The 24,315-nt window shown below is 38.4% G+C and overlaps 1 protein-coding gene across 3 annotated transcripts in view; it reads right to left on the bottom strand.

Moving 5' to 3' along the window:
- Positions 1–790: 790 nt before the first annotated feature.
- Positions 791–24,315, bottom strand: part of rhobtb4 (Rho related BTB domain containing 4) — a 92,418-nt gene continuing 68,893 nt past the window's right edge. For all 3 annotated transcript variants that reach the window (XM_057831164.1, XM_057831162.1, XM_057831165.1), the window contains 4 exons: positions 13,572–13,722; positions 13,407–13,495; positions 9,351–9,456; positions 791–9,288 (listed from right to left, as the gene is read on the bottom strand). In XM_057831164.1, the coding sequence (XP_057687147.1) occupies positions 9,110–9,288; positions 9,351–9,456; positions 13,407–13,495; positions 13,572–13,722 (525 nt within the window). In that variant the 3' untranslated portion in view covers positions 791–9,109. The remainder of the gene's footprint in view (positions 9,289–9,350; positions 9,457–13,406; positions 13,496–13,571; positions 13,723–24,315) is intronic.

Genomic DNA, 24,315 nt, shown 5'->3' with positions numbered 1-24,315 from the left:
TGTATTCTTCTATTTATTGGTGCTAAAATTAGGGTGCGCGTTATACACGGGTACAATAATTTCCCCTAGATTTTACATGTAAATTTGGGGTGCGCGGTATACACGAGTGCGCCTTATATTCGGGAAATTACAGTAACACCACTTCAGACCGATCTTAACACTGGTAGAATTAAAACAACACCCAAATCAATGCAGATGAAGTCAAAATAATTTTCACCGGACAATCAACTCTATAGATTTTGCTACGTACAGTATTCTAATTATTTTTTAAATTCTTTTTATAAATGAAGCCAATTGTAATAAAAGCCAAATTATTACAAATGAGCAATAGTTATGGCTCCTAGTAAAACTCTAAAGCTGATCTTTTATGGGAATAGATGCGGATTGGACGTATAACCCGTCAGTAGCATTAAGACATGATCATTCAGAAACCACAAGAGACCATTTCAAAAGATTAACCGTTTTAATAAAATCCATGTTAAACAATACTGTAATGGCAAAAACAAAAACATTTTTATACAAATCATTGCAGTTCAAAAATATTATAAACTGTTTCAAAACAGCAGCAAACATTCTGATTGTTTCTTGTTTTGTTATCTAATCTTATTTTTTTCTGGAAAGCCCTTAATTGTAGTTGAAGGTGTGCTCTTTATTATATGGTAATACACGCGATGGAGGTTAATAAAAGTCACATGGAAACCAAAGTGCACAACTCTACTCAACCCTCCTTCCAAAATACTGGACTTAACTTTGGATAAAAAGTATCTGAACTCATTAAAGCATCATACTATACAAGTCACAGCGAAAATTTGCATTTAATGGTATAATTATTCACACTGCATCTAAATAGTTGTTTAATACTGAATGTGGAGTCATGATGACAAAGTAAAAACAGTCCTTAATTGGAGAATGCATGTAATATAAAGACTTCAGCGTATTGATCACAAAAGGTTTCATTATAGGCTACATAATAGAAAGTGCAGGCACCTAATAAAAGAGTGCAGAGAACTGCTGGTGTTTCACAACTGCGTAACTTGAGCAGATAATACAAAACAACAATAAACTAGTGCTTTAACAAAAAATAAAGCTGCCCTCCCTAACATTAATTCTGCATGTGTCAACTTTTTGGCTTCATTAACTTGAATTGGAGCATGGGATTTAGTGGTCAGCCAGCTTGTACAGGGCTACAAGTGTGAACGTTTCACTGAAGGCACATGATGGGAGACACACAACAACGTGTTTGCTTTCGGATTGCGATGTGACGGTAAAGAGTATATTATGAGGACTAAAACGGACATCAATGTACAGTAGAACTTTGGCCTGTGACAGCTCACAATGTATTAATGGCTGACTAGCATGCACAATATTTTCTTCCTGCAATTCAGGATTATCACTAAAGGTGCACTGATTGGCCGACCGATCGGGACCGATTTAATAAATTTTGGGTGATCAGTCGATCACTAAAAATACAGTATAACCGATCCTGTCCACCGATTGCATCTTGAGTCAATTAGCCACAATGGAACGCTAGCATTTGGTCGTGGACAATTGTGGTCATTAATATGAGTTTATAAGTGCACTTGTTGGGTATTTTTATACATTAGCCACCCCAATATTGACTAATTCAAGCAAAATGACTGGAAGTACCCCGTCCGCGATTGCTGAGGTGTATTCACACTACCAGCAGCAGCTAATGGTACTGTTTACATTGACTGTGAGGTGTGTAAACACCTCAGTATGGGCGGCCACCACTAGAGGGCGGTGTACATAAATCCCAACTCGGATTAGTAATGTTTCTGATTTTAATGTCTGCTGCTATGTTTATGTGGGAAGGAAAAAGAATTTTATTGGTGTTCCATGTAGCATTTTGCGCCAGCTAGATGGCCTCATTGCTCCGTCTTTCCTTTGTGAGTGAGTTGGATAATACTTGTTCAATAACAGCTCACAGTCAAACTGTTCCAGCAGTAAAAAGTATTACGACTAAAATAAAAGACGTAGGCTAGGTTCATATTGCAGGTCTTAATGTACAAATCCGATTTTTTTTTTCGTCTTTTTCCGACTCGAGGTCTGAACTTGATGGTCTGAACGGGACAAGTCGCATAGAAGTGGACAGTTTCAAAATTCGATCTAGGTCACTTCCATTTGTGGTTTTAAATCTAATCTGGGCCACATTTTCCCAGAATGTGGCTGCGGTCTGAACTCTAAGTGTCCCAAATCTAAATTCGGGCAACCGCCGATGACGTTAATTTGTAAGCATGTGCAAGCTTTCCGCTACTTCCATAGCTCAAGAGTTTCAACATAAATCCATGGACACCGATGCCACAGACCGCCATGTTTATTATGCTAGCATATGTTGTCGCTTCTTTCTGGTGACATTTTTCTACATCTGCGCATGTGGGCCACTACATGGCCACTAGATGGTCTAATTACTCTTTCTTTTGTGAGTGAATTCAATCAGATAATACCTGTTCATTAAAAGCTCACATTTGCTCACATTCAAACTGTTCCTGCAGTAAAAGGTGGTTTAAAAAAAAATAATGCATGGTCTATGCTTCTGCTTTGGGCCGATGGTGAGCATTTGAAGCTCTGCGTAAAAGTGACGCATTACGCTATAGTGCACCTCCCAGTCACTAGAGGGGTGTATCCTCAACATCGTGTGGTTTCATTGGCTTTCGCGGGGCTTCACATAGCACTCCTTGGTTTCTTTAATGTCAAAGACGGAGCAAGATGGTTATATTTCTTTACTTCATTGACAATTATTACCTTTACCGTGTCCATTTCTTTTTCGTTACAAAAACAATTTGAAAAATGGTGGGATTGTTGCTGGTATCTGTTGACCTGAAACCGCAATTGCGGAAATGACGTTTTGTGTTGACCAATCACAGTCCTTGCCGTTCCCATAGCATTTTAATTTTGGGTCAAGGAAATCAGAATTTAATAGTTTGGAAAGAAAGTTTTGAACTTTTCAATGGTTCTTTTTAAACTACTATTACTACAGTCTTGTTTCCCAATGTTCAGTGTTTTACAATAAAACAAGATTGACTGCCATAGTCAGTTATACGCTTTGCTTTAGAAAAAATCCCGATCAGCAGGTCAGGCATTTAAAAAAAAAAAAATGCAATCTGTGCACCTCTTATTATCATCCAATTTATGTGCATAACTGAGTGACATTAGACCCCCTGAAACAAATATGCTCCATTGTACTTACAATAAAGATTGCATGCAACTCAATTAAAAATTTATAAAAGGAGTGTGTAATTTTCATCAAATTTAGTAAAAACAATCCATCTAAAATCGTATTTAAGCATAAATCACCTGCAGTGTTCCTTTGAAAAACAGTAACACCCTGTATTAATAACTGTAGAAAATTCCAAGATTATATCATTAATACAATACAAAGCCTGATAGTAGCCAAGTTTTTGAAGCATTTTTAAAAATGTCCCTGCATATTAGTCTTAGTATTGTGAGATCTGTAAAAAAAAAAAAGAACTTCAAATAATAAAAAGTGAAAAAAAGTGCTACAATCAAAGTCAAGCTAAGCACAGAAAAGTCTTAACTCACTGTCTGCCACTGACGGCGATAGGCATTAGGGGTGTCGTAAACCGAAAACAAGCTATTTTTATCCTTTTGCTGTGAACTGGAATTAGTTTATCATTATTAGAAGTGCAATCCGTTTGAACTGGGAGGGTGGCGCCACCCTCCCATTTCAAACAGATTGGGGGTCAATTTTGGGTCATCTAGGCCACAATATTTACATGACCCAAAATGTGATGTTGGCGCATTTACGGGTCACTTCCTATTGATTTTGCGTTACTGAGGCATTTCATGTAATTTCCAGTTGATTTTTGGTCACTTCCTTTTCCTTTTGGGCAGTGTTGTTTTTGTCAACGATGACGATAACAAAAATATTTCGTCAACGAACAATTTTTTCATGACGATGACGCGCTGGAAACGTGTCTTGGGAGACTAAAACATAAGGAGATGGATGCTAGTTTTCGTCTGAAGGCACGAAAACGAGATGAAAATTCACCAAGTTCTGTCAAATTTACAATGTTTTATATTTCTAATTGTATGTGTAGTAAGAACGCATTTAGCAGCGTTTGGTCATGTCACCCATGTGACGTGCTGCGCTCTCCTCCCTCCTCCACATTCCAGGCTCGTTTTATGAAACACATCAGCTGGTGCTTGGTAAGTTGTTTTCTTATCTTGGATATTCAATGTTGCTTTAGCCTTTAAAGGTGTGTGCTGAGTGATCATCACACACTAAACTAAGTTGTGGCGTTAGCATAGCGTTCGCATTAGCATTTAGCACGGTGAATTGGTATCTTCTTAAACTCTTGGAAAACATTTTACATACAGTGCCCCGGTGAGTTTAATTAAATATCTGGGGCTTTTCCTTGCAAAGGCCAATATGTTATTGCAAATAATGTGCTGTTTTCCTGCTGTGTATTATCATCATGAAAATGGTAATGTCCTTGTAGACAGTTATGTGCTCGCTTGTCATGTTCATTCAATATTGTTGGAAACCTTTTATTTGTTCATCTATTCATTGACTAAAACTTTTGAAGATTATAGAAAAAAACATTTGGAGAATTGTCGACTAAAACTAGACGAAATTTGTCTGTGTTTTGGTTGACTAAAACTAGACGAAGACAAATGACTAAAATATCACTCAGACTAAAAGTATTTTCGTCCAAAAGACTAAGACGAAAATTAAAATGGCTGCCAAAAACAACACTGCTTTTGGGGCATTTATGGGACAATTCCTGTTGATTTTGCGTTATTGAAAAGTGACTTGAGAATGTCCCCAAATGAATAGGAAGTGACTCAAAATCAACCTGCAAATGCCCTAAAATGAACAGGAAGTGACCTGTAAATGCCCATTAAAGACGTCTAGACGTCTAGTCCAGTCAGAATTAATTGGATGTCTAGCGCCGTCTATAGCAGCCAGTGAGCTAACGTATTCTAATGGAAAATTGGAAAAACAGTGACACCATAAATCTTGTCTGGCAAGGCCAGACTGTTCTCCCTGTATTTTTCAAACACTGAGAGAATAGTCTGGGATCCAGCCCATTAACGCCCTCTCGAGCAAGTACAAAATCAATCGTCAAATCAGATTTGTTTATTTGCGTGACGTGTTCTTAACGAACAACCTCACTCTTCCGCATCGGAAGTCGTTTCCACAACAACACAGATGGCGAACAGGAGAGCCGAGAAGATGTTCCAATCCACGGTAAAATCAGTTTTAAATTACCAAAAACACATCGACACAAGTCATTGACAACAGTCTGTCTCGCGCTAGCCATAAACTCCGCTGTCCTTGTATGTTTACTTCTGCGCGCAAGTCCCTGGTCGCGTTTCTAACGTCACATCCGCCCGTCGCAGATTGGTCAACTCCGCTGTCTGTTTGCTGTGGCTTGCTCTGCCCTGGAAATTTTATCCGCTTAATGGTGGCCAGACTCAAGCAGCGGTGAGTCTGGAGTACCAGGCTAACATAAATCAGGGGTCTGCAACCCTGGTCCTCGGGAGCTGCTCTCCAGCTTGCTTTCCATGTGTCCCTCCTTTAACACACCTGAATCAAATAATCAGGATCGTTATAAGGCTCCTGCAGAGCTTGCTGATGAGCTGATCATTTTTTTCAGGTGTGTTAAACGAGGGAGACATGGAAAACAAGCTGGGTAGCAGCTCTTTAGGACCAGGGTTGCAGACCCCGGCCTTAAAAGATATATTGATTCTTGGCGGGGGCATATCGATAACCTTTTGGGCGATATATCACATTTTCGATATATTGTCGCAAACCTAATGGGAAATAGTGAAATTTGCATCGATGCTCCATATTTTCACTGTGTGGTCATTGTTTCACAGCCGGGAAATGGCGTGATTAATCTGTCCTTCCTTTGTGAGTAAATTCAGTAATATAATACCAGTTCAGTGAAAGCTCACATTTGGCTCACAATCAGAATGTTCAAGCAGAAAAAGTTATCGCAACATATCACCTTTTCACACCCCTAATAGGCATCCAATCCATTTTGACTGGGATTGGACGTCTATCGCCGTCTATGGTTGTGAAACAGTTAAGAGTTCGTTTTTTAAATCTACTTATACAGTATTCAACCTTTTTTTCCCTCTAAGCATGGCCTTCTGTGCAAGGTGCGAGTCTTTCTCCACCCAAATAATCCACATAAAAACAATAATCTGAGGCCATATGGACACATCACATAAAAGATTAATTCAAAGTCAAAGTCTACTTGGAAAAAACAAGTTCTGTTTCTAGCGTGGGCTGACCTGCACCCAAAAATGATGACTTGTTTTGTCTGCTGTAAGGCACATGGACTGAGAGAAGAGGCTAATCGGGCCGTATCAATAATTAATAAGACAAATAGTAGCCATCAGAATCAGTTAAATTCACAGCTCTTTGGGTCACCATCGTATCGCCAAACCTTCAAATCTCAAGGGAAAAAATGAGCAAGTCTACCAGGAAAGCCCAACAAATCAAATCTTCCAATTTGCTGCGTCGAATCGGAACGCTACCCATTCTAAAAAAAAAATCAATATTATATTTCCATACACGTTGAACTAAAAGGTCTCCTTAACAGATTTCTGCACCTTTCATTGCAAAAAAAAAAAAAAAACACTGGAAACTGAAAACTAGTTTATACATGTGACTTCAGCACCATTTTGGATTCGGAAGGCAAAGTGAATATTTTTCCAAACGCCATCACGTGCCTTGTACTCCAAAGCGCTCGACTGTCGCAGCACCCTCTTTGCAGCAAGGGAAGCAAAAAATGATGAAAAGTGAGGAAGAAAGAGAATCACAGCTTTGGTATTCCAAGTGAGGTGAACAAAGTTCATAAATGCACTCCATATTATGTTGCATGTGCTCCTTTGAACACTCCTCACATTACATAGCTACAAAGGAGTACTCGGGCCATGATGAAAACAATAACTAAAATAGTGGTAATACCTAAGAGGGGAATGAAGTAATACATTGGTAACACTTTATTAGACAGTCATAATTATGACATGACACGGTCATGAGCATTGACAAATGCACATGACAGGTGTCGTTAAGTGTCATCCGGCAAATCATGTTACTTTTAAATGGATGTAAAAGACGTGCAGTGGACATAAATGGAGTTAGTGACAAAAATAGGAACGAGAGAAAATAGAGAAGAAAATAGAAGAAATTGTGATGGTAGCTTCACTGTGATGGTTGGCACTTCCTGTTGATTTTGAGGAGTCTCAGACTTCCTGTAGCTATCAGATCACTTCCTGTTAGTTTGGGGGCATTTCAGTATCACTTCCTTTTGATTTGGAAGCATTTCAGAGTCACTCCCTGTTCATATTGGGTCACTTCCTGTTGATTTTAAGGGATTTCAGGGTCACGTTTTGTTGGTTTTGAAGCATTCCAAGGTCACTTCCTGCAGCTATCAGGTCACTTTTTATCGATTTTGGGGCATTTCAGTGTCGCTTCCTGTTCATTTTGGGTCACTTCCTGTTGATTTTAATGCATTTTAGAGTTATTTCCTGTTGATTTTGAGTACTTCCAGGGTCACTTCCTGTAGCTACCGGGTCACTTGTTGATTTTGGGGCATTTCAGGGTTTCTTCTGGTTCATATTGGTCACTTCCCGTTGATTTTGGGGCATTTCAGTGTCACTTCCTATTAATTTGGGGACATTTCTGATTCACTTCCTGTTCATATTGGGTGATTCCTGTTGATTAGGGGGCATTTTGGGGTCACTTCCTGATGATTTTGGGTCATTTGGGTTTGAAATCAATAGGAGTGAATGGCAGTTTTCGTGGTATTGAAATGAATGACGAATAGAGCTATTGGAAATGATGGGGAAACTTGGCTCGTTAAAAATGAATGGGTATTTTTTGGGGCAAATTTGGCCCGAACCGTACGTTTTTAGCAAAAACTGTACAGAACTTTTGTGCTCCTTAGTGTCCTGAATTTTTTTGTGTATGATTTGGACACCTTTTTTTTCAAATTACAGTTTTTACCCCCCAAAAAATGTGGTCATTTTTGGGGTGTCAAACGAAAGGGACCGTCGTTTGGTGGTCGTTTTGGTGTATAAATGGTGTCGGTAGTCGAAAAGTTTTTTGGCTGGGAAGAAACACCATTGGAAAAAAAAGGAATAATATAGATGGTAGCTTCTGCATTACATGTAACGCAAATATAAATGAACTTTGAATGAAGTCCAATTTACAAAAATTAGAATATTCAAGTGAAATTGGTTGAACTGATTTTTTTTAAGCTTAGCCCAACTTTTTTTTTTTTACAGTGTACTTGTTCAATGTGGCCCTAATACTCCTTTGAAAATACTAGAGACAAGAAACGTACAAGTCACAGGCAGAAAAAGTGTTAGCGTGTATACTGTAGTGGCGGGATCCTGAGCAGTGCTGCCCCCAGTGGTGCAGTGGTGTAAAGGCAGGCTTGCTGAGGCGCTTCCATGCAGCCTAGTGGTGGTGATGGGCATTACAGATACTTTTTGTTTAACACTGTAGTTGTCATTCCTCCGTGAAGAGGCGTCAAGTAAGGCTCTGTATCCCTATCAATGCTTTCGAGTGGTCGCTTGGAAAGTTTCCGAAGTGCAGTTTGGCGAGGTGAGCTTTTTAGCTTTTTGGGGGGGGTTGGAGACAGACTAGATGTCTCCTATTCAAAGATGTGCTCCGGTGTAACAGTCAAAACAATCACGGACACTTCCTCGGATGTAAAAAGGTGAAGGGATTTACAAAAAACTTTTATCAAAATACTTACAGTTACATGGTGTCATTTCCTGGATACCCAGTGCTGGTTGTAGACAGGTGCTAACAGTCTGTGTGGAAGTGAAGGCAGAAGTGAAACCCCGCTTGACACTTCCGAGTCTAACAAAAAAAACAAAAGTGAAGACCAGGAGAGATTGACAGCCCTTACTCCCAGTCCGATCACTCAATGGACGGGAAGTTTGGGTAGGGGAGGCCCCCCATGGCCCTCATGGCCTCAGGGAAGTACTTCATTGCCTAGGCGCGATTGCACTTAAAACCAGGCACAATACAGTACATTCCCTCTTAACATTGAGTGGGCCTACATGGAGAGAGAGAAAAATTCGGCTCCAAGCGGGACGCCTAGGAGACGTGCGGCGAGGAGGACGGTTGTCTCCAGAAGCACCAGCCTCTCTTGGTGTGCTGCTTGCGCAAGATCTCCTCTTCGTGTTCGCGCTCTTTCTGCGAACGCAAATAGCGATCCTCCTCTTTCAGGAACCATACGGGAGGCCAGCGCTGCTTCTCAAAGTGCCTCTGGTTCTCTGCACGACGAAAAGGAGACATTAGACTCTACGCAACGTAAGCCTTCAAAGATTGGTTCTACCTGAAGACATGGCCTTCATGTCTTTGGGAAACTTGCGGCAGATGCTGTTATAGTTAGTGCAGATGTGATGGAGACACCAGGCTGATAGCTGCTTGGCGTTGTGGAACTGAAAGAAGAGAAAGATGATATAGAACAGTGGATTTCAAAGTAGGGGTGGGAACATCTGGATACCTCACAATTTGCGATACAAGGCTCACGATAACGATGATCGTTTTAGGATATTCTACAAAGCAACTAATAAACAGAAAAACAAGCTATCACCCTTCTGCTGTGAGTTTATCACGAGTAGACGTCTAATCCATCTGAAGTGGGTGGGTTGGCAGCGTTCATTCTGATATCAAATGGATTGGACGTCTATGGCCATCAATGGCAGCCAATGCCAGGCATTAAGAGTTAACTAACTAGGGCAATTTGACGTCATTTTCTGTTGATTTTCCGTCATTTGTTTTTTTTTTTGGGGGGGGGGGCATTTACGGGTCACTTCCTGTTGATTTTGGGGCATTTACAGGTCACTTCCAGTCGATTTTAGGTTACTGAAAAGGAAGTGACTCAAACATGTCTCCAAATCACTGTTGTTTTTGGCAGCCCTTTTAATTTTCGTTTTAGTCTTAGTGTTTTGGACTATAATACTTATTAAGTCTTAGTCATATTTTAGTCATTTCAAAATGTGTTTGAGTTTTTGTTGACATTTACTCAAAATTTTCGTCTGTAAAATTTGAAAGTTTCACTCCAACAATAAATACGAAAAACTTGATGAAATGAACACTGACAGACTAGCACATATTTTAGCATCTACAATCATCTATAAATCTATCACTTGATAATACACACTCTCGGGAAAACAGTAGGCTACATTATTTTCAATTAGTAATACCTACCTGGACGCCACGAACTGCATGTAAAAAAAGTTGTCCGAGTGTTTAGGAGGACGCTCGCCGTTAGCAACGGCCTAATGCTAATGCGAACGTGAATACTATGCTAATGCTATGAGTTACATTTAGCACTCAGCAGCACAAACCTTTAAAGGCTAAAGCAACATTGCATTTTCTCTCTTACCAAGATAAGACAAAGCTTACCGTGTGTGTCTAGAAACAAGCAATGGGGAGACTGGGGAGGGCACTAGACTAGCGGGTGAGTTGGGGGGGAGCACAGCATGACACATTCGTGTGTCGTTAAGTTTTCGTCTCCCAAAGCACGTTTTTAGCTCGTTATTGTCTTGTCACAGTCATGAAAAAATTGTTCGTCAACGAAATATTTTTGTTATAGTCCTCGTTGACAAAAACAACACTGCTCCAAATGAATAGGAATTGACTCAAAATCAAAAGGAAGTAACCTGTAAATCCCCTAAAATGAACAGGAAGTTACCTGTAAATGCCCACAAAAAACTGAATGCTCTGGTTTAGCTGGCTGCTATTGACGGGGCTACACGTCCAATCCAGGTCAAAAAGAATTGGATGTCTAGCGCTGTCAATGGCAGGCAGTGCGCTAAGGGAGACACCATCTCACAATTTGGCATGTGCCGGTTACCGGTTTCAAGGTTTACCGTGGTATGAAAACGTCACGGTTTCAAAACCACGAAAATTTTCCGTCATATCGTAGAACTATATTAGCTATTTTTTATGTCCCAAAAATGCAGTGAGAAATGGCTTGGAGCGGCATCCCCCTCCAGTTGCTGCTCTGTCCTGTGTTGGTGACTCTACACCCGAGATCCCCCCCCTCAAAAAAGACGCTTGTATGGTATTACTATTTCGGCTACCGAAAAGAAAAAGACGGCTGTGGCATAGAGGGGGAAGGACATCCGACGTGCAGGCAACACTTGCAACATTATTTCACATTTATGTGACCTCATTCAACACTTTACACAAAATCTAAGGTAAGTAAACGCTGTCATGAACGTTTCCCACCATCTAGACACCATGTGTGTCTAGTGATGGTAAAACAAATAACTACTATAAATACTAGCTTGTTAACAAGGCTATTAACGTGGCTCGTTAGCATGCCAGGATGGCTAACTTGTTTCCTCGCTATCTTCACTATAAGCGTACTGTAAAGTCTTCCGCCACTGTAAACATCTGTTCACAATAACATTTTAATAATAGAGCTGTAAGAGCCATATTCCTGATTTGTCCTATTATATGTAATTGTACTCCTCGCCACTAGAGGCTGTCAATCGCGTCTTTCCACTGACCTCGAATCAGCCCAGGTATGCTTAAAATGACAGCTAATCATGTCACAGGGGTTGGCAGTTAGGAGGGCAAACAGTTTTTGACTGTGTCTTAGTGCAGCGTGCAGGAATGGAAATTACTCATTTTGTTTGTTCTTTTGTGAATACGTTTTGAGTCTTTTGGTTTGTTACTTTTATTTGGAGAAAGTGCTTTTGAGTTAACTTATTAAACGCCACCAGAATAAACTTATTGGAACTGAGAAATGGACTCGCTGGTGTTTGCTTCGCGTCTCCAACTGCACTGAGCGCACGTCATCACTACAATCCCCTAACTATCTTCCAGTACTAGACTGGGAACAGGGATCAGTCAGTACAAGAGCCTTTTGTATTTTTTCTCTCTGGTGACTTCCTTTTTTGAGAGAAGGTGTGTGTGGGGTTGTATAATGGGTAAATAATGATACGAGTCATACACACACGCTCCGTCTCTGTATTCAACTAATTAATATTAATAGTAGTGGTGTATTAACCCAGAAGAGGTAAACATACTCACATTCCTGCATCATAACTTGACTGAGAGAAAACTATGTAGAAAATAAGTAAGTGTTGAGATGGAGCTTTAAAGTTAGTGAAGTGCCTGCAATATTTAATTTTTTTTTTTTATAAGTGTTTTTACTTTTTTATGGAACGTAAAAACATTTTGTTCTAATGTTTAGCAACTTGAACTGTGGCAGTTTTTAATTTATTTGCTTTAACATTATATTCATGTTGATGTTCCAATTTGCAAATAATGTTGTAAACATTTTTTAAAAAATCATGTTCAATGGAATTTTTTTAACCGATACATTTCTAAATAACACATTTTAGAGCAATATTTGCAATACCGTGATACCGTGAAACCGCCGTATTTTTGCTTAAGGTTATCATACCGTCAAAATCTCATACCGGCGCATGCCTACTCACAACATGGCAATATTACAGCATTCGTTCATCTGCTGCCATCCCTCCCACTTCAAACAGATTGGACGTCTATGGCGGTCAATGGCAACCAATTCACATTTTTAATTCCAAAAGAACAATCAGCAAAAGAGGGCTGCCAACAGTAATTATAATATTACTTTTTGGTATAAGAATTGAAATATGGAAAAAAAAAAAAAATTATTTATTTTTTTCAAAAATTTTAATTTACATTTTTAAATTAAAACCAAAGAGGCAAAAGGTGAATATTTTCTTTATTTTAGCATTTTTTTGTTTTGTTTTTGTTTAATATAAAAAATTTATTAAAAATACATTTTCTCCTAATTAAAAAAGCCAGTAAAATGTCTTTGACTTAAAATTCATTTTACAGAAAAAACATATAAATAATTATTATCATTTATAATTTTATTTACTTTCATGTGCCACAAAGATGAATCTAACCCCAGGCCATGAGTTTGACACCTGATATACCAGTGATTAATTTAATGATGTGTTCAAACAACCTTTTTTAAACACTAAAATACAGTTCAGTGTTATCAACTTAAACTACAAAAGATTATAATTTAATGTTTCAAAACAGTTTTTCCACATACTTAGGAACAGTCTCAATGTTTAATACCATTTAACTTAATCCTTAAGTACGCTACAACTTAATTTATTTGTTTTAAAATCGAACTGCAGCGTAAACTGTGGCTTATATATAAATATATATACTGTATATATAACTCAAACCTCTACCTACTACACTATTGTATTTGAACTCATTTGCTGCCAGTGACGATGCTAGACGTCCAATCCAATACGCTTGGTAGCTCATTGCAAGTGTTACGAGGACAGCCAAGGACTTGCTGTCAAATGTTTCAGAACCACTGATAAAGATGGAAACAAACTTTTCAAAGATTCCATCAGAAACAGACCTGTGCAAGCTCCAAGTAGGCCAAGACATGCCCATCAATGTCAACTCCTTTCACTGCCAACTGCAGGAGCTCATCGACAGCGTGCTGCTCTGAAGACGCACATACATAAAAATATGTTAGGAAAAGACAGCAATTACTTTCTCATTCACTACGGCAAAACCTTACCAGTGAGCGCAACAAGGCGTGGTAAACAAAGTCGGTTGGCCACCATTATGAGTTCAATCGACTCCAGGTCGGGACAAGGTGTCAGCATGGCACAGTAGAGGAACTCCAGCACACCTCGCATGCATGCTGTACTCGTGGAAGGGATGGGAACCTGCGTGATGACAACGTAAATTTGCAGGCAGCAATATTTCAGGACCTAAGATGTGACTTTAAACAAAGGTTATTATCATCAATGAAAGTGAACAAAATGTCAATAACTAAAATGGGAAAAACATGTTTGTTGTGACTTGAATGAATAAACACTAAACAGTATACTAAAACATATTGAAATTAAAGTATTTTTTTTTTCTTATTTCATCCACAGAAGCATATGTATGCATCAAATAACAACAAGTATTGAACACATTAAAAAAATATAATAAGAAATAATAATCAGTATTCAGTGTATTCCTTTTTTAATCCTGCACATAACAAACAACCCAATTTATGAAAAACATACCGTATTATTTGGACTATAAGTTGCACCTGAGTATAAGTGACACCAGCCAAAAAAATGCCCAATGAAGAGGAATAAAACAAATACAGTATGTCGCACCAGAGTATAAGTCGCCATGTCATCTTGAAAGGCAATTCAAAATAAAAATAGAATAGAGAAAAACAGGCTGAATAAGTGCACGGTATGCTATCGTTACATGACGCATAAATAACCAATTGAGAACGTGACATACAGTAGCTATTAAGAGTTATTCAGATAACTATAGCAAAAAGAACATGCTACCAAGTTCAGCAAACCATCAGCGTCACTCTAAGTCACTCAATCCAATGAAATCTTGAGTGCCCGCTTGCAGTGTAGTGTGAAAATAACATGTGAAATGATTTACAATGTGTTAATTATTTTACACAAGTCACTCCAGAGTATAAATCGCACCCCTGGCCACACTATGAATAAAAATAGATAAATAAATAAATAAATAAATACATTTTAAAAAACGACTCATATTCCGAAAAATATGGTACAATCTAAACTAAAAGAGGAGCATTCTGAGAGCAGACTTCCGCCTAAGCACCCAATTTCAAAGCATTGCCATATTTCTGACGTCTGTGACCTTTGACCCTCTCTTTTGTCTTCATATTACCTACACTGTAAATTTGAGTTAAAAGGCTAATAAGTTATGAAGTTATAGCAAAATTCCATTTCTGACCTCTGTGACCTTCAACCTCATTACCCCTAAATGTCATCACCTCTTGCGTTTCTATTACAAGCATATCCTGCAAGTATTTATGGGTTATCTTGAACACAAACATGCATAAACAAAAAAAAAAAAATGCTCTCACCATATTCAAATGCACACCAATACCGTTTTTAATGACTACCACTAATGTTATGCTGTCACTTCCCATGGGGCCAAACCGGAAACTATCAATGGATGATAGAGACAACCTGAACCCCTAACAGGACCACTGAGTCGACCCACTGAGGTTCTCTTCAACCTTCACTTATCCAAGCAATTAAGAGAATGTCAGACCTCTCGTTATGACTGAAAGTCACAACCTGGGTGGTCTCAAGAGAGTAGCGCCCCCAACTGAGGTTCCGGAATATTAATGAGCAGCGATCCTTCGCTGCCAGCCTCTTACAATTCAAACTGATTGGGCAGCTCATGAGTCAACCGCATGTTAATATATTCTTTCACAGGGTTCGTACACCTTTTTCATGACTAGGGATGGGAATTGAGAACCGGTTCCTATAGAGAACCGGTTCTGTGTGTTTCACCTTCATGGAATCGTTTGGCAGTTTATCTAATGATTCTCTTAAAGATTCCAACCAGCACGATTTACGTCACGTAACTTACTCATGTTACGCACGTTCAATTCAGCAAGTAAGACTACATGATTACTCATAGAGGGACCACTCATCAAACGTAATCTGAAGAGTCGTCGCCAAGTAATTTTGCATTGATTTTCACAGGCCAGGTCATTATTCATGAGACTACTTAAAGAAACAGTGATTTTTCCAAAAAAGTCTATTAATGGGTCTATCGTATTCCTCGTCGAATACTCTATAAGAAAAATACAACATATATGCATCTAAAATAATCCGAAATTATTTTATTAGCAATTTTAATACTCTTGTTAGAAAGGTTCCTTGGGTATGTGTTTGTTCCCATTGCAACAAGTCAGTTACTTCCTGTTATTGTTCTACGTCACACACGCTGCATATTCTGGGACCAAGAATAGGCGTAAGGTGCGCATTTCGAGCAGAGTGCAGCCACCTGTTAAATGTGTGCGAGGAACTTTTAATCTGTGTGCGTCCATAAACAAATGTATGCATTTCCTCTTCATGTCATAAAGTTCTTATGTTAAGTTAGAGCTGTTATCAGCGTGACCGTTTCGTGTTTTTACTGTTACTTTGGCTGCTCGCTGCGTCGAGGAGAGCGTTGTTTACATTATATTCGCGTTGCACATTTGTGTTAAGAGGGAATGTGTTAGTTTAGCATCTTATGATGTTGTCCATCCATATGAGTGTAAAGTACTTAGTTTTCGCCACTTTTATGGCCAAGATGAACGCACGTGCACGCAGCGTGCTTCCGGGCTGTGCATGCACACTCGCGCCCCTGCAACTTTGACTTCATTATACAGTGCGAGTCATGTATGTGTTATTGACTGCTTTAAAGTCCATTTGCATCGTTTATTGCATCAGCAATAATAATTTTCTTTCCTTTCAGAACCACATATATACCTACACATTCCAGTCTTCTTCCACACACATACAAATACATCAACATCTTTCCACACATGCTCTCATCTGCTCATTGAGTGATGCTCATATCCAGTGCCATTTCCTGTATATGGTTGTGCCTGTTGCCAAGTTGGATTAAAAGTGCCAAAGACCAACTCCACTCTTCGCTCCTTGTGTTCTAACCAACACCCTGAGGCGAATGAACCATAAAACATATTGAACCCAGAACCTCATACAGTCCATTAGTCCAAATTAGAATCAATAAGAGAATCGAATCATTAAGCAATATCGATAATGGAATCGGAATCGTATAAATCGTATCAATTCCCATCCCTATTTTGATCCAGTTCAAGCACTTTTTGAGGACTTTCAAGACTAATTTTCCATTTCCTTTTAAACATATCCAAATGTTGTTGTAACAAATTTATGGTGCCTTCTCACCACTACACAAACGTCTTCCAAAATACGACCCCAGAGGCTCAAGAAATTTAGTTTAAAAGATGCCGATTCTGATACCCCCAGAAGGTTCCCTTCCCGGCTGCTGCAAGCGTATTGTGGCATACTCTGAGCACATCCAACAGCAGCGGTGATAGCATAGTGATAGCATGCTGTTTGATGGATGGAAACACACAAGTCACGGCAGAGGAAACCTTGAAGTTTGGGACACTCATCAATTGGCTCTCCCACTTTCAAATTGCTAAACTAAATGACACTTTTGTGGAACTGTAGTTTCCAACAAAACCAAAATACTATTCCGTTCTCACCCAAACTACTACTGAAGCTTTCTCCTACTCCTTAAAATAACATAAGGAGCTGTTTTGGAGTCAATCAAGAACCAGAGGAGTAGGCCGAGTCCTAGCGGTAACGAAGTGGAGCAACGAGGTAGAATGGGTGTCAGGTTGCGAAAAAAAAACATGACAAAAAGAGGAGCTGGTCGCACGATAAAAGAATTATGCTAAACCACAGCAAATGTACATATATGCTTTTAAGTATTACTTAAGTATTATTTGTATACTGTTCGCTTCATTAAACTCCAAATTACGGACTCAAATGCACTGCACCAGTGTTGTTTTTGATAGCCCTTTTAATTTTCGTCTTAGTCTTTTGGACAATAATACTTATTAGTCTTAGTCATATTTTAGTCATCTCAAAATGACTGTCTAGTTTTTGTTGATTAAAACTCTAAGACTAATTTCATCTAGTTTTAGTCCACGTTAATTAAATGGTTTCGTCTGGAAAATAAATTTTAAAAATACTCCTAATATGGATAAATAAATAAAAGTTTCCAACTATTTTGCTTGAACATTGACAGACGAGCACATACTGTAGCGTCTGCAAGGACAACGCCAACTTGGTGATAATACACACTGAACAGAAAAACGTTACATTATTTTCTATTAATTATACACAGCTGGACGTCAGAAACCATGTCATTTAGGTTGTCCGAGAGTTTAAGAGGACGCTCACCGTTAGCATTAGCCAAATGCCAACGCGAATGCTATGCTAATACAACAAGTTACATTTAGTGATGATTGTACAGCACAGACCTTTAAAGGCTAGGGCAACATTGCATATTGTCTCTGGCCAAGACAAGAAAACAAATCTCACGTGCGTACCTAGAGAGCAGAGATGACACTGGCACTGGCGAGTGGGAGGGAGGGGGGGGGGGGCAGCACGTCGTACAGTGACACAATCAGACACTGCTACAATGCAGGCTAACAACACATCAAATATCACACATTGTGAACATGTGACGGAAACTTTTGCCCATTTTCATCTCGTTTTCGTCTTGTCAGACCAAAACTGGCATAAGGCTCGTTATGTTTTGGTATCCCAAAACATGATTTTAACTCATTATCGTCTCATCATCGCCATTAAAAAAGTTTTTGTTGACGAAATATTTTCGTTATCTTCGTCTTTGATGAAAACAACAATGCACAGTACTCTTTGGAGCGATGTTGTGTCACGAAACACCAAGGAATATCAACATCAGAACGAGTGTGTAGCAGCAATGAAGTAAATTCATTTTATTTTTCGGACTATAGGTCGCACCTGAGCATTAATCGCACCAGCCATAAAATGCCCAACGAAGAGGAAAAAAACATATATAAGTCGCACCGGAGTATAAATCGCATTTTTGGGGTACATTTACTTGATAAAATCCAACACATACAACAGATATGTCATCTTGAAAGGCAATTTAAAATAAAAATACAATAGAGAACATGCCGAATAAGTGTATAATATGATAATGAATGACATGATGCATGAACAACGAAATGCGAACATGGCTGGTATGTTAACATAACATAGCTATTAAGAGTTATTCAGATAACTATAGCATAAAGAACATGCTAGCAAGTTTACCAAACCATCAGTGTCACTCCAAAACACCAAAACAACATGTGAAATGATATAATAATGTGTTAATAATTCCACACGTAAGTCGCTCCAGAGTATAAGTCGCACCCTCAGCCAAAATATGAAAAAAACAGTACTGTAATATTTTTAAACCGCGTGCTAAGAAATATTGTGTGCCTATAACATCCAAGCATTTTCAAGGACTTTAAGCACAATGCAAGCATTTTTCAAACCTTGAAATTACAACAGTGAATTCCAAGCATTTTCAAGGATTTCATTGACCCATACGAACCCTGCTATCATTTCTACACATAATCACCAAAAATTGTTAACATTGTTGAGCACAGATGGTGTAAAGACGTGATATTGCACAGTGAAATGTGTGAAGCTAAAAATACAGGGAAGGAAGTGTGACATGAGCATGAAAATAGAACAGATCACATGCAACTTTCACAATTTGAGTTTTCCTACAGGGATGCTCCCCTCCAAAATGTAATTCGAGCGGATTTTGCCACTGTCACTAACTGATTTGTACCGACATTGCCTATAATTTAAAAATACAGTACTGATGAACTAATCTCTTCCCAGAGGAAAATTTTATTGCTCAAAGCTTGCTCTTCTATAGCTCGGGAGATAAATTTGAGATTCTCATCTTAGCCTCATTGCAGTTTCTATTTTGTCTAAAATGTTTCTCAGATGTTTCTCCTAAAATTCACTAGGAGAAATAGGTGAGACAATAAATTCGAGGGAATCATACTTGAGACTTAAGGGAGATACCTTGCTAATCTCAATTCAGTGTTTTAAACGGCTCCTTTTTCTCCTTTGCAAAAGAAAATGAGCATTATTGGAGCTACTATGGAGAAATATACGAGTCTCTCGCTCACTCTCCCTCTCACGCACGCGCATCTGCGCGCACGCACACACGAGGCACTTAAATCATGTGACCCTCTCCTCCCACCTGACTGGATTCACCATTCTAAACACAGATCATCCACTTCATAACATCTTGATGGACCAAAGAAACAATGGTGGACACTACTCTCTCGTCACTGCAGGACAGAGGGATACAGAAGATACACCCAAAGCCATCAGGCCTTATCATTCTAGAACAAATGGCTTTAGTGAAATCCAACACAGTCATTGTACTTGAAAATTGAGTACTGTTGAGAATTTTTGTCAAAGAATGTGGGCGGGCAAGTGGTGCTGACCCAAACGCAGGCAAATGGAGGCAAGGCAGACAGGCGGGCAAACATTTTTTAATTAACACCAAGAAAAAACAAAGTGCAAACAATTTACAACATTTCAAATAGCTATAATAACATCAACAGCCATAATATTAACAACAACGTTCAACACAGTTTTTAAGACAGCAAACAAAAATTAAGTCTCTAAGCCCAGCAGTATTAGGGCTTTGAACACTGCAACAAATGTCTTTAGGTACATCTAGAATTTATGTTGTACCCCTCATGCGACATTTGTTGATCAAGGCTTTTTTCCACTGGTGTCCAATCATCCAGCATACTGCAGCGCATGGTGTAAGCTGCCAGTATAAAAGAAAGCACAAATTAGAAATTGAACTAGAAACTGTAATTTCTGGAGAAATTACAATGGGGCTTTGCTGTGTGGAGATACAGATCTTAGCCCTGCCCAGATTGGTTTGGGGACATTTCGAGGTTGGAAATGAATGGGAAATTTGGACGTCCATGACCGTCAATGGCTTCGACTTACATATGCGTCAATAAGTCCAAGTACATTGACGTCAATAGAATCTACATACATGGCTGTCAATGGCATGGACGTACATAGCCCTCATCGGCAATTGAGTACTTGTGTGTCAATGCAATGTGAATGACAATGGAAATGAATGGGAAATTTGAACGCCCATGGCTGTCAGTGGAATCCAGGTACATTGGCATCAATAGATTCGACATACATGGCCGTCAACGGCATCAATGCGATGTAAATTACATTACAAGTGAATTAGAAATTAGGACGTGGCATCCCATTAAAAATGAATGGAAAGTTTTTGGCAAATTTCCAAGGAACCGTAATTTTTTTGCCCCAAATTCTGTATACAACTTTTATGCCACTCATCATCCCAGAATTTTTGATGCCCCAATGAGGACTTTTTTTTGTGTGTGTGAAAAATTAGCGTTCACGTGCGAACGGAAAATTTTTCGAGCCGGGTTGAAAAATTCATTTGCAAATCAAATATACAGTGGGGTGAACAAGTATTTGATACGCAGTGTATCAAATACTTGTTCTCCCCACTGTATATATCAAATGCATTTCATTGTATTTTTTACTTTTTCTCATTTCAAATAATGGGCAGCTAAAACAGTTCAGAAAATTGTCAAAACATTTTAAAGAATAAAGTCTAAAATTGCAATCAAGTAGTAATAGAGTTCTGCAGGTCGCAACAATTAAAAAGCTTTTTGCAAATTGATGCCTATAATGGAACCCCCCCCCCCCCCCCATTTTCTGAGTCGCTTATCCTCAACGAGATAATTTTGATTTTAAAAGAACATCTTTAAATCAATCAATCACCACCACCCCCAATGTAGAGATAATTGCACGACTGGAGTTGCAAAATTCTGTCACCAAAATATACAGTTTCAAGTGATGTTACGCTCCCTTTTCTAGACATTTCTTTTAAAAAAATCCTGTAAATAAATATTTGTGCCCTAAACTGCCAATATTGATAATAATCCCAGTGATCAGACACTAGTAAACAAAATGGTTATTATAGTGTCCAATGCAAGTTAAAAATAACAATCGCTTTAAAAATTAGATAAGCCGTGTAGTAAGATAATAACTCAATTACCACCTTGGTCATCTCTGGGTGAGTCAGGGTCTGGGTCATAAAAGCTCATCTTCTTCGGTGGGTATCTCACTCTTTTGGGCATCTCTTTTTTATTATTTCCTGCTGGGCCATTCAATCTGTGAAATATACATTTTAATTTGAAAAAGTGGTTCAATGTCTTATTTGGTTTTACACTATCATCACATCTCATAATTTGGTACAGCAACTTCTTAATATCTTTAGATACACAGATTGTGTTCATTTAACCATATTAGACCACCAAAGGACTGAAAAATATCATTTAAAATCCCCCATACCAATCATCGTAAAACAAAGAGACATTAAAGTAAAAATCCATGATGATCCATGATGTTAAGATTTCTGTAAGAATTGCACTTTTCTTGGACAAGTTGTTGGGCTCTTCTTTCCTGTACACTGCTCCTAAAAAAACCTTTTTATTGCTAATATATCGTGAAAAGATGCACCTTCTCAATTCCCTATGTCTCAAGTTTTTAATGTTAATAGGGTGACCATATTTTGATTTCCAAAAAAATAGGCAGAGCAACATGTCCTCGGGGTACTTAAATGATACGCAGAATTTACTCAAAGATGCCTTATAACTACAGTTTTAAAGTATGCCTTCTCTGTATGGATAGAATATTCTGTTATAGAACAAAATAATCTCCATATCCAGAGACACAAATTCAGATAGGCTTCCCAGATGTTTTTCAACATGCAACATTTATTTTGCCAAAAATAATCTCCCTTGGCTGTTTCCAAAGAAGTCATCCTTCTCCCGTCCAATTCAGCCGATCGGTGTACTTCCGCTAGCTGTCTGGCTTCATGGCAAAATTGTAACGTGTGTGTCAAACATCTCAGAGAAAACAAACCAGCGAGCGCAGGGGTCGAGAGATTGAGGGAGAGCGGGAGGGGGGCATTGAGCAGATAATTGACCATGGAAAACCGGAGATATGATCCTTTTAATTTCAAATGAGTAATTATGAAGGAACTCTTCACTGTTAAAACTAGGAACTATTTTCTCCACCAGAGGGCACTCATGCTCTTTGGACGAATAATGCCTCATTTATAGATTTTTTTTTTCTCATTGGAATTCAATTATTATTTTTTTTCCCTTTGGCTTAATGTGGTTATGCAATGGATTATTTTACAGTATCATTAAAACAACAGTTCATACAGATAATGTTGCGCTCAGGAAAAAAATACCATTGTAAAAAAATAAATAAATAAATAAATAAATAAAAGATATTATTTTGAAGTAATGCTACTCTTACATGAGTGACATTTTTGCCTACTCTACCTACCTTTGGTCACCCCAATGTAAACTCGTTGCATGAAGCTAGAGAAAATGGGTCTTACTGCAATGAGAAGATGTTCCAATTGTACACAATTTATGTAACTCCAAGACTGTCTAGGGCCACTGTTTGTAGAAATAATTCCAAAGTTAATATTTTTAAATGAATATGGTTACTTCAGTAAATTCATGGTCCGCCAAGCTAGCTAGCTAGCTAGCTTCACTATTTGCCACTTATTGCCGACCAGTTTCCCCGCCCAAAAAAACTATCAGAACTAGCATAAACACAAGCCATATAAATTATACCCAAATTCCGTTCGACAAAGATGTTACTTACCCTCTTTTTTGTCCTGAAACGGTTTCAAATTCTTCCTCCATTCCTCCTGACACCAACTTCATAAGCACGACTTGACGTCGTTAGGTCAGCCTCCCCCTTATGAGTTAACCAATGACGAAGCAGCATTTGTGACTGATGGCGCTTTCTTCCAATGTAGACGTTAGGTCTGCATTATCTTCAGGGTTGAAAGTTCACAGTGTTTCGCGCCACATACAGCTTGACAGTGCATGAAAACAACAGCGCTGCAGCGCTGGTCAACGCTGAGTGGTTTCAGCTGCATTTTAAGTAAGAATTAATTTACAAAAATGTGCTTTATATACGCATGACTACATAAGGCTAATAAAAATAAAAAATAAAAATAAATCTTTAAAAAAATATATTTATAAGTTGAGTTTATTTGGCTTTATTAATGTACAATACATTTTCAGTTCTTGGAGTTTTTAAAGCCTTGTTTTCATTTTAATTTAAGCTAACTGAAATGTTTACATCTTCATTAATTCAATATCATATTATTTTGTTTTTATGAAATTTAATGACCTTATAATACCATCATAATAACAATTTTAGAAGGGTAACATTATTACACGTCAGTAAGAGTTTTCTTTTGTGCATTTTGTACCTACCGGTTTGTAAATGTACCACCGTGATCGTTTTCATTGCGATTATTGATTTTTTTTCTAACTATATGTTAATCAATTTCTCTTTATATATAATAACTATCTCTTCATATATAATATACTTTATAATCATTCAATTACTATAACCCTTTTCATTCTGAATAAATTGCATACCATATTTTGTGCACTTCTATATGTAAAATCATATTTATGAACTATCTATGCCTTTTTATCCCGTCATCCCCAACTTCATTGACCCTGCAGCTCCATTTCTGACACCAGTAAAGCATGAATATTGCTCCTCTATAGAGGATACAGATAAGTTTGATTGTGCGGTTCATTTTCAGAAGATTGGACTATTGCAGCAGTATATTTCCAGGTCTTGATTTTTTTTTTTTTTTTTTTTAAATCAGTCAGGACGCAGCAGCTAGTACAGAATGCTGCTGCCAGATCCCTTACAAATACAGTACAAGGAAACTGGACCACATTACACCAGTTTTGGAAATCATTACACTGGCTTCCAGTGAGTCAAAGGATAAACTAGAAATTGATACTGCTCGTCTATATAAAACACTTT

This window comes from Corythoichthys intestinalis, chromosome 3 (assembly GCF_030265065.1).
Source record: "Corythoichthys intestinalis isolate RoL2023-P3 chromosome 3, ASM3026506v1, whole genome shotgun sequence".
NCBI classification, from domain to species: domain Eukaryota; kingdom Metazoa; phylum Chordata; class Actinopteri; order Syngnathiformes; family Syngnathidae; genus Corythoichthys; species Corythoichthys intestinalis.
This window is presented reverse-complemented; position numbering and strand designations above follow the sequence as displayed.